The sequence below is a fragment of the Thalassophryne amazonica genome, chromosome 17 (genome assembly GCF_902500255.1).
Source record: "Thalassophryne amazonica chromosome 17, fThaAma1.1, whole genome shotgun sequence".
Taxonomy (NCBI): Eukaryota; Metazoa; Chordata; class Actinopteri; order Batrachoidiformes; family Batrachoididae; genus Thalassophryne; species Thalassophryne amazonica.
The window spans coordinates 57871717-57887545 of record NC_047119.1 but is presented as its reverse complement, the minus strand read 5'-3'; the positions used below and the strand labels follow the sequence as shown (position 1 = coordinate 57887545).

The 15829-nt window shown below is 41.3% G+C and overlaps 1 protein-coding gene across 1 annotated transcript in view; it reads right to left on the bottom strand.

Moving 5' to 3' along the window:
* LOC117529109 (matrix metalloproteinase-17-like) overlaps window positions 1-15829 on the bottom strand; it is a 244201-nt gene that overhangs the window by 64329 nt on the left and 164043 nt on the right. The window contains exons 7-8 of the mRNA XM_034191809.1: window positions 1880-1962; window positions 1422-1574 (exon numbers count right to left, since the gene is read on the bottom strand). Coding sequence (XP_034047700.1) covers window positions 1422-1574; window positions 1880-1962 — 236 coding nt within the window. The remainder of the gene's footprint in view (window positions 1-1421; window positions 1575-1879; window positions 1963-15829) is intronic.

The window sequence follows — 15829 nt, the reverse complement described above, 5'->3', positions numbered from 1 at the left end:
ATAATCCTCTCCTTTATTTCAATTGACATCTCTCGTGTTGGAGCCAGGATTCATGTCAGTCCAATTGGTGCAACAGCTCTCCAAGGTGTGTTCACTCCTTTTTATATGCAGACTAACAAGCAGATCTGATATGATGCAGGTGTTAGTTTTGGGGATGAAAATTTACAGGGTGATTCCATAATTTTTTCCTCAGAATTAAGTGATTCCATATTTTTTTCCTCTGCTTGGTCTAAAAAAGTAACCGTTACTGACTGCCACAATCTTTTTTTTCTTGATTTCTTATAGTGTTTCTTAAAGCCAGAAAGTTGCCATTTGAAATGACTTTAGTTTTGTGTCATGTCTGTGATCTGCTTTTTTTCTACAAAATTAAACAACTGAATGAACATCCTCCGAGGCCGGTTATTCCATAATTTTTGCCAGGGGTTGTACCAGCGGCACCCCGACAAGCCGGGTCGGGCGTCCGTTGAGGGGGGGTGCTGTTGTGTGGGCCGCCGAAGAGGAGGTACTGCTGGCCCACCACCAGAGGGCGCCCTGCCTGCTGGCAGGTTGGAGGCACCAGAGGGCGCAGTGGCCATAAGGAATCCACCAGGTGCACTATGCAGCTGTCATCACCTGTCACACATCTACTCATCACATCATCCATAAAAGCCTGGGAGAGACACCATAACTCTGCTGAGTTATCTGCTTACCTTACAGGTAAACCTACTCAGCCGTTTTGTGCCGTACGCACATTCATTGTTACTGAAGTCTTTGCAGTTGTGACTTATACTTGCAGCTTGTAGCCGAGTTTGTGGGAAGTTTGGAGGAGTTGGCGTCTCCACTCCTCACTTCTGACTTACCGAGTATAACATTTGACACTGCATGTTCTCCAGTTTTCCTCTGCACTCTGGGAGTATCTGGATTTATTCCTTCAGTAGGATTTCTGTGAGTTACTGACTGTTTGCTGGGTGTACACACACCCACCTTAACCTGTTTTGTTCCTGCCAGCAGTACCGGGTCTGACAGCTGGAGCGGTGGCCACCTGGGGATTCAGGACTTGGCGGCTCTGGTGTGTTGCAGGTCTCCGTTGGCGGTGGAACTTCGTGGGTCCCGGCTCTTCTCTGGATAGGCGTCTCCTACCCTCGGGCCTGCCAACGCGTCACCGTTTTAAATTGACTGTCTAAAAGCATATTTGAGTGTTGTGCACATTTGCAAAATAAATTGTGATTTATTTGGAATTCCTATTGACCGTTCATTTACGCCCCCTGGCGTGGGTCTGTGCATTCACTTTCTCAACAGAGGTCTCACTTGTACATTTGTAGATCAGTGGCAAATGGACTGCATTTCTATAGGAGCTACAGTGGCAGTCATTTAGGGATTAAGGATCCTGGCTGATGGGAAATTGAACAGAGGATCGTCTGGTCACAAATCAGACATCATACCCTTGAAGAAGACTATTTTGTGGTCCCCAGGTCTTTCATAGACAGCATCCACACTGTCCAGATTGGCTGGTAGTCCTCTCCAGAAGCGATGGATCTGAGCTGGACGCAGAGACACCAGGTGCTTTTCTCTTGTTAGTCGCCAAAAGTACTTCCCTGAGAAACAGAGAGGAACATGACGATATTAAAACTAACCAAGCCTTTTCTTCGTACTCTTCAGGAGACTGCTGTAATGATACTGTAATCCTAATCCAGGACCGGGGCTGTTTGGTAGTTTGGTGGATGCAGCGATATCAGGCACCAGCTCCTGACCCACTGATCTCTGGAATCACAGTTATAACTTGCACCTGTCACCTGTACCTTACATTTAATGTAATTTTTTCCACCTGTTTTCACATCCTTTTCTTCCGTCTGTCACTCTCTGTCTGCCTTCTTCCCATTTTCATTTTGAGCTTGAATACCTTTGAAAAAGAAGGCTTCCCCTCGTATTTGGGCCACAGCGTCAAAGTGACTCGAGCATCTGTCTGGTGCATCTCGTGCCAACCTGAGAGAGAGAGAGATGGATGAGACCAGAAGAAAGAAGGAGGCAGAGGAAGGACAAATCAATTAAAGAGAACTAAGAAGGCGAAATGCTACATCTGAGGCATCTACGTTTGGACTTCAAAATTAAAATGCCCTGATGATGATGTGTGTATGTGTGTGTTGTACGTCTAAATTAAAAACACAACAAATGCATTTAAATCTTTTAAAATTTTGAACACAACAGCTGAATAAAAATGAACCATGTGACAACTGTAGTCACCAACTGAGAGAATCTGAATGTGTGCATGCAGGCATTTCCTTATTTTAAACAGGCTACACATCAGACAAAAAGCTGCATGCACACTTGGTGAGCTCCCCCTGCGTATTTGTCCCTGCGGCTAATAAGTGATTTAAGCAGACGTGGCTGGCCTGCCAATGATGAGGCCATTAACACCACAGGGCTGCCACTGCGTGTGAGAGGCTGCCAGCCCTTATATTACCAACAGAGACCTCTATTCAGAGCTCTGTTAGCACAACACTGCAGCCTAGTGGTCAGGGTTTGTGTCATTGTCAAGCACAATCTATCTTCATGATGCGCTGTGACTGACAGTCGGTGAAAAATCAATAATGAGGGCAGAAGAAGGCTGATTAGAGCATGGCGCTGAGAATGAAATCTGTTATTACTGATCTATTCGTAATTGCTTCAGACTGCTTGCAGGAAAAAGGGTGGCGATTATGTGATCTTAAAACTAATGTGCAGGTTTTCAATGAAATGTTATAAGGAGATTCTTGGTGCTGGCGAGAATTCTTTGCATTTTGCTGATGAGCCTGACCTGCTATAAACGTTTTTTTTAATGTTATGGCAACACCTAATTTAATCTAAAGTTTAACAGTCAAAATGTTTGTAAACTCTAAAATCAAACATTTGAATCCATCTGTTTTGTGTGTTTGTAGCAGACTGGCTGCCTGTCGCTTGCTGATGACGTTATCATTAAGCGCAACACGTGATTGGCCGCTCGACGCAGGGAGCATTGTGGGTAGTGTAGTTCAGGTTAACTTCGGACGTTACAGTGAGTGAGTTCGCTCGACACAAAAACAAAACCGACTAATTTTAACATTATTTTATTTTATTTCTTTGTGGCTGTAATTTAATCGCCAAGACTCGGTGGGGGAGAGGAGCTCTCACGGCGCAGCTGTGTGTATAGAGGGACTTTTCTTCACGTTTAGACACTGTTTTGGATTTTAAAAAAAGGATGCTTTATGTGGAATATTTATTCTCATGAATCCCACTGAAAGTAACAGGCAAGAATTTATATTTACTACATGTATTTTACTCTGCCAATCAATGCATTAATGGACGTATTTCGGTTGTTTAAGTTGCAGAGTTCAAATTGTGAAAAAAGCAGCAGTTTTTTAGCTTGCAAATGATGGTGTACCTAAGACCAAGATAAACTGTGATTTCTAATACTGTGTTTTACTGGTTTTGAAAAATGATGACAGTCTTTGGGGTTTTATTTTTTTATTCATTCATTTTTCGTGTGCTCTTATGTTTGTGATCCATGAATTTACCCAGTAGCAAAAAGTGAAAGTGAAACTGGTTTATCAGAAGCCGACAGTGTAATCTGATGTGGCCACTTTTCAGTTATCGCATTAATGGCTATCGAAGCTAACGTTTTGGTTAGCTGTGCCCACCACTGACAGCTAGTCAACCACGACCCTTTGCCCCATGTCATGAACAACATCCAAAACATACATAAAATTCATTAATTTTGTCATTTACTTCCAGGCTGGAGGACCACTGGGTTCTACAATGATCTCTGATATTTGAAGCCCAAAAGAGTACTGTAGGTCAAGTTCTGAAGAAGCCATCAGAATCGCATCAAATCACAAAAAGCACTGCTGCAATTCTGAAGTTACTACAACAGACCCCCTGTCCCAATTTAAAATTCTGTCCATTGTAGCCAGAAGCCTGCATTCATCATTCAACCTCCTAAGTTTACATTAAGCAAAAGTCATAAAATTCTTCAAAGGAAAACCCAATATATCCCAAAGATCTGGGATATATCTAGTTGCAAAAGGAGGCTTTTCTGGCTTACCACAGTGTGTCATCAACCCCCCACCACTAACAGGATTTGAGACTCTTTAAAGTGCATTCCTCATGGAGCTGTGAAACCCCTTATCAGATGCCAAAAGCCAGATGGCCAGAACTCCTTCTTATCTAAAAACACAGACCACCGAAAAACATATTTGTTCCAAAAAGTCCTAGAACTATGTCTCTACAGCAAGATTCTAGTAAGGTCATACCACAGAAGGATTACCCTCAACTTGGTCATCACAACGCAGTTTGTCTGGTTAAAATTGATGCAAGATTAACGGATTTCATGTTTTATGATGAAATCCAAAACCCAGCCCCTTTCAGTCTGTGGAACAAGAGTGACCCCTGTTGGGCGAATTGGGAAAGGACAAGTGCCCAACTCGTGCAATGATAAAGTTGTAACCACATTTAAAAGTTGTACTTCTCTGTTGTAACAAGAAAAAAAAGAGGAAAAGAAAAGAAAGGACTAATATGTGGTCATTTAACCTCACACATGGAATGTATATGTCTTGTGCCTTTTTGCTCTGATCATAGATTGTAGAAAGTTATCAAATGTGGTTTTTCATATATAATTGTGTTGTGTGGTAGTTCTAAGGAAACTGTTTACTAGAGTTTTACAATACAGGACTTGCTTGGTTAAGCGGGAATTTAAAAATAGCAGATACTGATTTATTATAAAACTAGACAAAGAAACACAGAGAAAAACTACAGTACCCAGAATTCTTTGGGGTGGAGCTTTTAACCCTTTAAACCCTGTTTTAAACATGTGAAGTTGTCTGTGATTTTGTATGGGTTTACAGAGGGGTCGGGCTTGACCTGTAGAACTTACTACTTTAAGATTAGAGACTTATTTTAATATTTCCTATTGACTGACCCTAAAATCAATGATATTATAACCTTGTTATAATATCATTCAGTCATAGGTGGTGCCCCCATTATTCGAGGTAAAATTATCCACAAGCGCTAATTTCAAAATATCCTAAAACACATATCATATTCTTCCTGCAACCTGCATCATCATGAACAGTGGACTGACTTATGAGGCAAAGTTATTAATTTAACTGAAGGTGTCAAAATTCAATCCCCCGTCCATGTCATGACACCTGGGTAAAGGATCAAGTTGGGATTACCTGTTGGGGTGACATACAGTCAGGCCCACATGTGCCCGTGGTGGCTACAGTAGCCATAAAGGCCTAACAGGAGCCCTGATCATGAGTCTAACAAGTCTCTGGTGAAATAAGAAGTCCTCAACGGTGGATCAGGTGGAGGAGGTGATGGCTTGTCACCCAACACCTGTGAAGACAGATGAAGGCTGTAGCAGGCCCTCAGACCCAGGCCATCTGGGATTTTGTCTAGTCAAGTTATTTAATTTAAGACTCCAACCCACCACTAATTGCAAAAATCACGTGGGATTCTCCTTTGATATACACTAGGAATAAGGGGTGGAAGGGCCCAAAATATGCTAATTTGTTAATTAGGTTAATTTTTCCTCCATTGGACAGGGACACAATTGCCTTCTCTCCAGCTTCAATAATTCAATCATGTTCAGTATCTGGGCCAGTCAGAAAGATTTCTGCATGTTTCCTGAATTCAGAATCAGTGAGCAGCATAATTAGCTAACTATCCAAAAGGGCACCTGATTTCAATTTCTAATATTTCTAACAGAACTATAGATTAATTTGGATACCATGTCAGTCCTTCTTTTGATGACAGATACAAGATTTCCAGTTGTTTGACTGGTTTCTTTGATGGTCATATCTAATTAATATAACTTAGCATATTTTGGGCCTTTCCACCCCTTCTATTGTTCTCTATCTTTAATGTTATTCCTGGGGTATATCAGAGGAGAATCCCACATAAAACATTTTTTTTTGCAATTAGTGGTGAGTCAAGTCTCAATATGACAGGACTAATTTCCAAACCATCAGACCAGGCTAAGAATCTGTCAAGGACTGTGTGTTTGTTGGCATACAACAACATTCCCAAGTTGAACAAACCCACACACAGGTCTCTCTAGCTCAATTTATAGATTTCTACAATGTCCACCATCTTGTTCAGGAATCAACCAAGAGACAATTTTCTTTAACATTGAGGGATTGCCATGACGATAAATTTGTCTGATGACCCATGGTCCAATTGTCACATATGGTCTTGAACTCTGGATAATGACTAAATGAATTAGACCACAGAGTCAAGAAGTTGAAAGTTGCCTTTTGTCAGATTGCAGGACTCCCCTTTAAAGATGGGGTGAGGAGGTCACATATACATATACACATATACAAATGATATGGAAAGACACCACAGCATTTTAGTGTTTTGCACAATTTTATATGAAAGCAATAAGCGTTGGCTGTGATTTTTACTGCTTAATTTGATTTGGCTATAACACAGAAGTCATTCTTGTTTATCTGTTAAAAAAAGCAATCGTCTCTGCCTTTAAATAATCAATCTCCCGCTGTCAGTCTTTCACCACTGTTAAAAGTAAATCAACATCCATTTTAATCTTGTTGCTCCAGCAAGCAGAAAAAGTTCAAAATTTTAAACTATCACAACAACAGCCCATCATTAAGTTCTGTCACGCTGTGAATAAGGCTAAATGTCTCCACACACACTCCCATATTCATCCAATCATCAGTTGCTGAACAATTCAGGCTGTCCTGTTTTCTCCTCAAAATCCATATTACTCCACAGCAGAACTATGCGATTGCGTACTTATTTGGGCTCTGTGCCATGGAGTGGCACTGAGAGGAGGAAGAGACATGAGCCAGATGTGTGGCTTCATGCGGTTCTCATCTCGCTCATTTTCTCAAACATCAGGCACATGCAGCAGGTGGAACACCTGCAGGAGCGTCCTGAGGAGCTTCAGCAGGAACTGTGGAATGACACTTGGCCAACTTCGCGTCACTGTTCCTCTTCGGCATACTGCATCAAACTGAACGCTGTAGAGCCGGGTTTAATTGCGCGCACAAGACTAAATTCCAAACAGTGATTTGTCGTGGCGCGCAGTGAAATGTGAGACTGCGTTACAAGTCATGTCAAAACTTGACAGTTTCCGTGTCGCTTCGTATCAACGCGTGACAGTTTGGGCTCCAAGAACCATCAGATGCGACCTCCACGATGTGAGACGAAATGAGGGTGGTGCGTGACGTTCGTAGAAGATTTTTTGACAGTCAAAAACATGCTCCACGAAAATCATGAATATCATGCACCAACGCGCACTATTAAGAAACCTATTCAGATGCGTTAAGTCACATTAAGAATGTCAGGAATGTGCCAAGAATGACAGAAAAATTACATTTGTAACGCGTCTTGCTTATGTGTAAACGCACCATAAGCTTTTGTTTTGCCAAATAAACAAAACACTGTGGCTGTTGAAAATGGTAATGTTACATAATTTGTCCATCAGAGGGATCTCATCACAGTTTACAATGCTGTCAAGCATGGCTGGGATCCCCATCACCGCTTGGTCATATTAGCTACAAGAGACAGAAGCAAAGCAACCAGATCATGTTCATTTTCAAATAGAGTGGGCATTTATAGGGACAGGCAGACTTAAAAAAAAAAGGTATTATCAATGTCAGTTTTACTTAATAATATGTGCCTACATGTAATCTGAATTATTAAAACAACATTTCCACCAACTGACTCTCATTCAACAGTGCACTTCCACAGACAGAACGTATCATTTCTCTTCTTGGGTGATCACTCAAAGAGCTCCTTGAAATGCACCAAAATGACCAATTGTGTACGGTTGCTAAGGAAAAAGAATAAATATTTGGCCAATTAACATCGCCAAATTTAATGGCTTTGGGGCGGCAGAATTTTCGCTCCTGGATTTATCAAAGTGCTGCTGTTTTTGGTGGAAACAAAAACCCCACCGACATTTGGGTTATTCATTTTTTTTGTCTCTGTGTGTTTTGCTGGAATAAGTTGAGGAACTTTGAGACACAGCTTTTGGGAGGTGAAGGGAACCTGAGATAAAGGAGCGACCACACACTGCTGCACACTGGCTGTGCTCACGTAGGCGGCTCCGGCTCGGAGTTTGGTAGGTGGAAAAGAAGCAGCAGGATGCCAACTAAAACCAGCTTCCAGCCTCACTTCTTACAAATGGAGCCAAGTCTGTTTTAGTTTTGAGTTTGTGTGTTTGTTGGTTGCACATTGTGCTCAGGTCTGCAAGAAAAAAAATGCGCAAACTGCTTCACTGAACAGTTTGGAGCGGGACGACTGTCGTAATGGGGGACAAGGTGTGAGGATTTGAAGATAAGTTTTCTGGATCGATTCTCGGCTGTGGATTTGATTGTTTGGTAGCTCTTCACCTCTTTAAAGTGAGTGAGTCGCTCACACACACACAAACACACACACACACACACACACACACACACACACACACACACACACACACACACACACACACACACACACACACACACACACACACACACACACAGTCTCTCTCTCTCACACACACACACACACACACACACACACACACACACACACACACACACACACACACACACACACACACACACACACACACTCTCTCTCTCTCCCTCTCTTTTTTGGAAGGTGGTGTGAACATTGTCGTATGTACACAATGTTCTTTTGTCAATCGAGGAATTTTTCCATATTTTGAAAGAGTCTAAATTTGGTGATATTTTCTATTTTGTTAAAGTCAGTGTCACTGTGAAACCTGTGATCTGTTTGGCTGAAGATAATGGCAGTTCAGTACAGTTTGGTGTACTATGTGTGTAATTGGTGTCAAATGTTGAAATGGTCCTTGCTCAAGAACTTGAGTGTTGTATTTTATTTGATACTGTTCCTTTCCAAAGTATAAATGAGGCCTAACATAGCTGTAAATGGTTAACTTTATCTGTGAAACTGCTGATTTTGAGTAGGACATTAAATGATTATTGGCAGGGAAATCTATTGGCACGCCAGCCCCACCAAGATTTTTTTCACCAGCCGCTACTGGGGACAAGAGACAAGTGGTCGCTATGCCGACAGCTAGGATGGACCAGCACAGACGAGAAGTGTAATTTGTGCAAATGTGACTGCCAGTCCAAATGAAGGCAGCATGACGACAGTGTGACGTACGTTGGTTGTTTGTTATATATAAATAGTTATTTATAAAGAAGTTCTTATTTAACAGTAACACATGGAGCCTCATTTACATTTCTTTGTGATAACGGTTTGATATCAAAATGTGAGGAATCATTGCCTTTTTATGTAGCTATCAGCAGAAATATTGGTATTGTAATTGTTTTATCCTTTAATATCAGAATAGTATCAGCCATAAAAAAACAAGTATCGGTCAGGCTTCAGTACATATCATCGTGGTGTGTGGCTGCTGCTCTTACAGCCAGCAGTGACAGAATTTCTAATTGTCAATGCACTGAAAATATTTTAACATTCAGTTTACTGTCTGCAAGACCAAACACATTTGAAACATATTTCTGAAGACCAGACTAAACTAGAGATCTGCAATGATGCCCACAAAACGCTTCCACTGTGTGGTGTTTCACTGAAATCCATGAAACAGTTTAAGAGGAGATTTTATTACCATACAAAATGATGCATCAATTAAACACTAAATTCCATTTATTTCCCCTTTAGGACATTGGAACAAAATTATTTTCCTTCATTACATCACATGGTGACCTATTACTGTATGGAATTTCATGGAATTCCACCAAGCAGTTAAGGAGGCTTTCTGCATAAAGGCCTCCTGGACAGGTGGAAGGACAGATAGGGTGACTGCTATACACGACCAAAATTTTTGTTTGTGTGTGTGTTTGTGAGCGCGCGCATGCGGGGTGGGGGGGTGGGTGTAAAATGATCTGCCACAAATAGCCAAAATGTAAATGCAGCATGACCCGGTTCCAGATAACTAGTGTAAAACGGATGAATGGATTTGAAAAATCTGCCCGTTGACATCAAAAAGATCTGCAGATGGCCACACTCCTCTGTGAGGCGGCACAGGAAAAACACCATGTTGATAACCATTTGTAAAATCCAGGCGGCTTTTGATGGCTTTCAGTTGAGTGAGTATCTGAGAAATTGTTTAACAGTTGGGCATGTTCCAACTTGTCCTTAAGGCTTCCAACAGAGGTGTTTTTCCTGTGGCAGAGCGTCGCGGAGGCTGTAAGCCGATGCTGCAATCCGTCCGCACGTCTTTCATTAAAAAAATCTCCTTTAACAGTGGAATATCCGGATAAAATGCTGAAACCGACTTCTTCTGAAACTTCTCTGTTCTCTCACGACGTCCTGGATCAATAGAGCCTGAAATGTGGAGGTTTTCAGCTTGAAACAGGCTGACGACGGCACCTGGGAGCGCTGAGCGATGTCCCACTCCGTGGGAAGTCCTTAAAGCAACAGTATCACCTCAAAATCTCTCATCAGCCGTTAAAATTTTCACCAAAAACCAGCTTAATTTTTCGAACCGTGTCCACTTCGATGTGCCTCACAGGTTTAGAAAAAATTTTGATCAAACAAAGCGCCAGTCTCTCAGCAACTTCTCAGACAAAGGAATTCCGACGAGGGGCTGGACGACTCCTCCCACAAGGAGTGCTCACAGGTGAATGACGTCACCGACAGGCGTGGAAAAACTCACGCATGCGCATGAGGGTTCAAGCATGTCTGACGTAAAAACATATGAATTAAATCCATATAGTTTTTGAAAAAAATAAAAAGGACCTATACTTTATTGACAGACCTCATATAAATATGAGAAAAGTAGTCCCTCATGACCCGATCCCAGATGAACAGTTTCAAGATGAGTGAGTGAGTGAGTGAGTGAGTGAGTGAGTGAGTGAGTGAGTGAGTGAGTGAGTGAGTGAGTACAAAACTGTGGATATTTCACAGTGGCAATGGATATTGCATATAAACAAATATCGCACTTATTTCAAGTGTGGCATGCAGTGGTGGGCACAGCTAACCAAAAAGTTAGCTTTGGTAACCATTAATCAGATAACTGAAAAGTTTTTTTTTTTTTTATGATAAACCGATAAACTGCTAAAAATTTTAGCTTTATTACAGATCACGATAACCGATGACTATTAGTATTGATTTGGACACGGCCACATCAGATTACACTGTCGGCATCTGATAAACCAGTTTCACTTTAAGCGCCGCAGGGGCTACTGGGTAAATTCAAGAATCACAAACACAAAGAACACCTGAAAAATGAAAAAATGAAACCCCAAACACTGTCATCATCTTTCAAAAGCAGGAAAATACTGTATTAAAAGTCACAGTTTATCTCGGTATTAGATAAACCGCCATTTATGAGCTAGAAGCTTTTTTCGCATGCTTTGAACCCTGTGGCTTAAACAACTGAAATACGTCCATTAATGCATTGACTGGCAGAATAAAATACATGTAGTAAATATAAATTATTACCTGTTAGTTTCAGAGGGATTCATCTGAATAAATAATCCACATAAAGCGTCCTTTTTGTAAAAATCCAAAACAGTGTCTGAGCGTGAAGAAAAGCTCCTCCCTCCTCTCCCCCACCAACTCTTGGCTTTTAAACTACAGCCACAAATAAATAAAATAAAACAATGTTAAAATTAGTCTGTTTTATTTTTGTGTCGAGTGGACGAGTCACTGAAACGTCCAAAGTGAACCTGAACTACATTACCCACAATGCTGCCTGCGTCGACCGGTCAATCAGGTTTTGCGCTTAATGATGATGTCATCAGCAAGCAACAGGCAGCCAGTCTGCTACAAACACACAACAGACGGATTAAAATGTTTGATTTTAGGGTTTACAAATGTTTTTGACCATTAAACTTTACCAGCAAAAAAAAAAAAAAAAAAAAAAAATGTTATCGGACTGAAAGTTATCTGAACTAAATTTATCGGAAGATAATTGGTCCGATGATGGTTTTAAAACTTATCTGAAAAGCTAATCTGATAGAAAAAACATTAGCTTTGATAATTATTTGCTATAGGATTAGCTGAACTGTGTTCACCACTGGTGGCATGTGACCTGGCTATTTGGTTCCCGTAACATTCAAAGCTTTAACAACAGTTGGGTAGAAACTGTTTTTCAATCTATTAGTTCTTGTTTTAATGGTCCTGTACTGCCTGACTGATGGCAGTAACGCAAACAGAGGGTGTCCAGGGTGGGATGTCCTTTCGAATGGTGTTGACTCTCCTGAGACAGTAAGCGACATGAAGTTTGGGTAGAGGGCACCCAGTGACCTTTTCTGCCATTTTGGTAACCCCCTGGAGTTCTTTCCTGTTTGCCACCATGCAGCTGGCAAATCACGTACACAGGCAATATGTGAAGATGCTCTCCTCGGTAGAGGATGTGCAATCTCTGGTTTATGTCATTTTTCCTGAGGATTACCAGAAAGTGGAGTCTTTGCTGTGCCTTCTTTACCAACTGTTGGTGTTCCTGTCCCACTTGCCCCATAAAACTTGGAGATGAATAAAACTATACATTTTTGGAGATTGCATGCAGTAGCCAATGAGAAAATAGATGATTCCATTTTCCTGGAATTCACTGTATTGGCCAGCTTGGATTTGTAAAAATAGTTTCTTTAAATGAGAGCTCTTCATCATCTTGGCTCCCAGATGACATAGGCTCTTAATATCAGTGGCTAAATACATATTTTCAGATCCAATGAATCCAATGGTGCTAACTACAAAAATGTGCATGTGGGTAAAGTCACATTTATAGGGAGCCATATGATTCTGATTAGCTATTGGTGCAAAGGTAATATACCTTACATTTCACTCTTATTATTTCTGTGATCCTGTGGCCATTAGTACCACTCAAAGTTAAACATTGCCATGTTTCCACAAGATAACTGGCTGATATTCTTGACTCTAAACTCGTTTATGCTCCCCAGAGAGTGAGTACTATTGATTTGGGTGATTCTCTGACTCCATGTCTTCCTGAATAATAACTTCCTCCTGTTCCTCAACATAGCATTGTGTAATTTAATGAATATGGCACCCAACAGTCACTGTTAGTTGGGCTTTAGGTGCTCTTTTCTGCAGTTATATATAGGGTAGCCTGCTCTCCATAGCATAGGCTACAAACTGAAGTACGGCTGAAATTTTGGAATAATAGAATAAATAAAGATTATTTGCCTTGTTTCTGTGAAGGCTCTCAGTTGTCCAGGTGGTTTCCATAGAAGAGAAGCTTGAATCTTTGACTGGAATGGGTTGCTTGACGCGAGGACGTTTCACTTCAAATCGCAGAAGCTTCCTCAGCTAAAATTCTTGCTGTGGTAGTCTGACTTCTGTCTTGACTCTTGTAGAGAAGAATAACAGAAGCCCCAAAAGCTGGAGTTTTAAACCTAACCAGACCCCTCCTACGGAGAGGCAGACTGCTATAGGCTATAGGCTAGTGTTTAGTCACATCAAACACCTGTTTAAGACCTGCTTCTTCCACTTCAGAAACATCTCCAAGCGCCGTCCCTCCCTCACCCTAACTGATGCTGAAAAACTCGTCCATGACTTTGTCTCCACTAGGCCTGACTACTATAATGCCTTTCTCTTTAGGATCCCTGGTAAAAACCTTCAAAGCCTCCAGTATATCCAAAACAGTGGAGCTAGAATTTTGATGAGAGTACGGAAACAGGAACACATTACACCTATTCTCCATAACCTTCAGTGGCCCCCATCACCTACAGAATCCATTTTAAGATTGCTCTCATCACCCACCAATGCATCCATGGCAATGCTCCCACATACCTCAAAGACCTCCTAACACATCCTCCCCTTCCCTCCGTTCATACATTACTAATCTCCTCCATCCCCCTTAAGGATGGGTATTGATAAGATTTTATCGATATTGATACCATTATCGATTCCACTTATCGATCCTTTTCCTTATCGATTCCCTTGTTGATACCTCCTGTGAATTTTCTGTGTACTACAAGTAGGCTTTACAGGTTTTCTATGTCAACAACCTTTTATTGAGTCTTAAAGTAAATAAATATGAAATTGGTCACTGGATCCTTGATAAAAAATAAACAAAATCTGTAGTTTTGTCAAAAGCATTTCCTTTCAGACATTATTGGCATGAAAGTCTGAGTTGAACTCAGACGGCTCAGTCTGCAGCCATACAGTCTTGGGCTGCGGCAGTGCGTTTTGATCGATTGCAGTTTACTGTTTGTATTACAATGTTTGGAAAGAGGTGTCATTTGATTTAAATGGGGATTCGCTTTGAACTTATAAATTCGACTCAGCAGTGAGCGGCGTAGCGTTTGGAGCAACGGAACGGAGGACGATTCTCGTTTCTTTCTCGCAACAAGACAGGAGTCCCAGTTAGTCACTTTAATCTGCACAAAAGTGACTCACAATTGACATATTTTAATGGCTTTGAGAGGGTTTAAGAAGCAGAGTTGGCGCTTCTGAAGAGGAATGAAGCAAAGATCCAACGAAGCAGTGGGTCAGAGCACTGCTTCATTGATTTAAGGTTCAAAGCAGAGACAAGCTGCAGAAATGGTTGATTACAGACCCACTACAGGGTCTGTAATAGTACGTCCCTTTGGCTGCTCCCTTGTTTGCACTCGGGGTCGCCACAGCAAATCCAAGGTGACTCTGCATGTTGAATTGGCACAGGTTTTACGCCGGATGCCCTTCCTGACGAAACTCCACATTACATGGAGAAATGTGGCAGGGGTGGGATTTGAACCCGGAACCTTCTGCACTGAAACCAAGCGCATTAACCACTTGGCCACCACCCCTCCACTACAGGGTCTGTAATCAATGCAGAGAAATGATCATTTTTCTGACAAACACCCTCAAAAACAACGTCCGCTCTGACAGACAGATAAGGGAATTGTTAAACAAAACGCTGTTGATGTCGGTGGCTCGAATCATTTCTTAACGATACCCGAAAAGAACCGGTTATCAATACCCAAGCCTTGTCCCACTCGCACCAAACTTTGCACCATGGGAGACAGGGCCTTCTGTTCAGCTGCCCCTCCTTTATGGCCCTCCCTCCCTGACCACCTGAGGGCTCCACAAACTGTTGAAGTTTTTCTAAAAAAGCCTAAAACATTCCTGTTTAGAAAGGCCTTTCACAGCTCTCCAAAGTTTTGAACTATTAGTGTCTTAGTCTTTTTATTCTATTTTATTATTGATTTTATTACATTTTAGTGATTGTCTTATCTTAAAATTTTCAGTTTTAAATCTCGTGTTGATCCTTTTTCCTGTAGCACTTTGAGATTTTTATTATTGAAATATGCATTATAAATAAAATTATTACTCATTATTTGTACAAGTGCATTTAGCACATTGGAATTCTTGTGTGTTTCTCTGAGTCACAAAGATTCTTAAAAATAAAGCAAATATAGAAAATGGAACAGTGGAAATAACAGAAAAACACAAAGGTAGAATTAAAACAATATACATGCATACATATATATATATATATATACGAGGGCTGTCAATAAAGCAACGGTCCTTTTTATTTTTTTCAAAAACTATATGGATTTCATTCATATGTTTTTACGTCAGACATGCTTGAACCCTCGTGCGCATGCGTGAGTTTTTCCACGCCTGTCGGTGACGTCATTCGCCTGTGAGCACTCCTTGTGGGAGGAGTCGTCCAGCCCCTCGTCGGAATTCCTTTGTCTGAGAAGTTGCTGAGAGACTGGCGCGTTGTTTGATCAAAATTTTTTCTAAACCTGTGAGACACATCGAAGTGGACACGGTTTGAAAAATTAAGCTGGTTTTCAGTGAAAATTTTAACGGCTGATGAGAGATTTTGAGGTGATTCTGTCGCTTTAAGGACTTCCCACGGTGCGAGACGTCGCTCAGTGCTCTC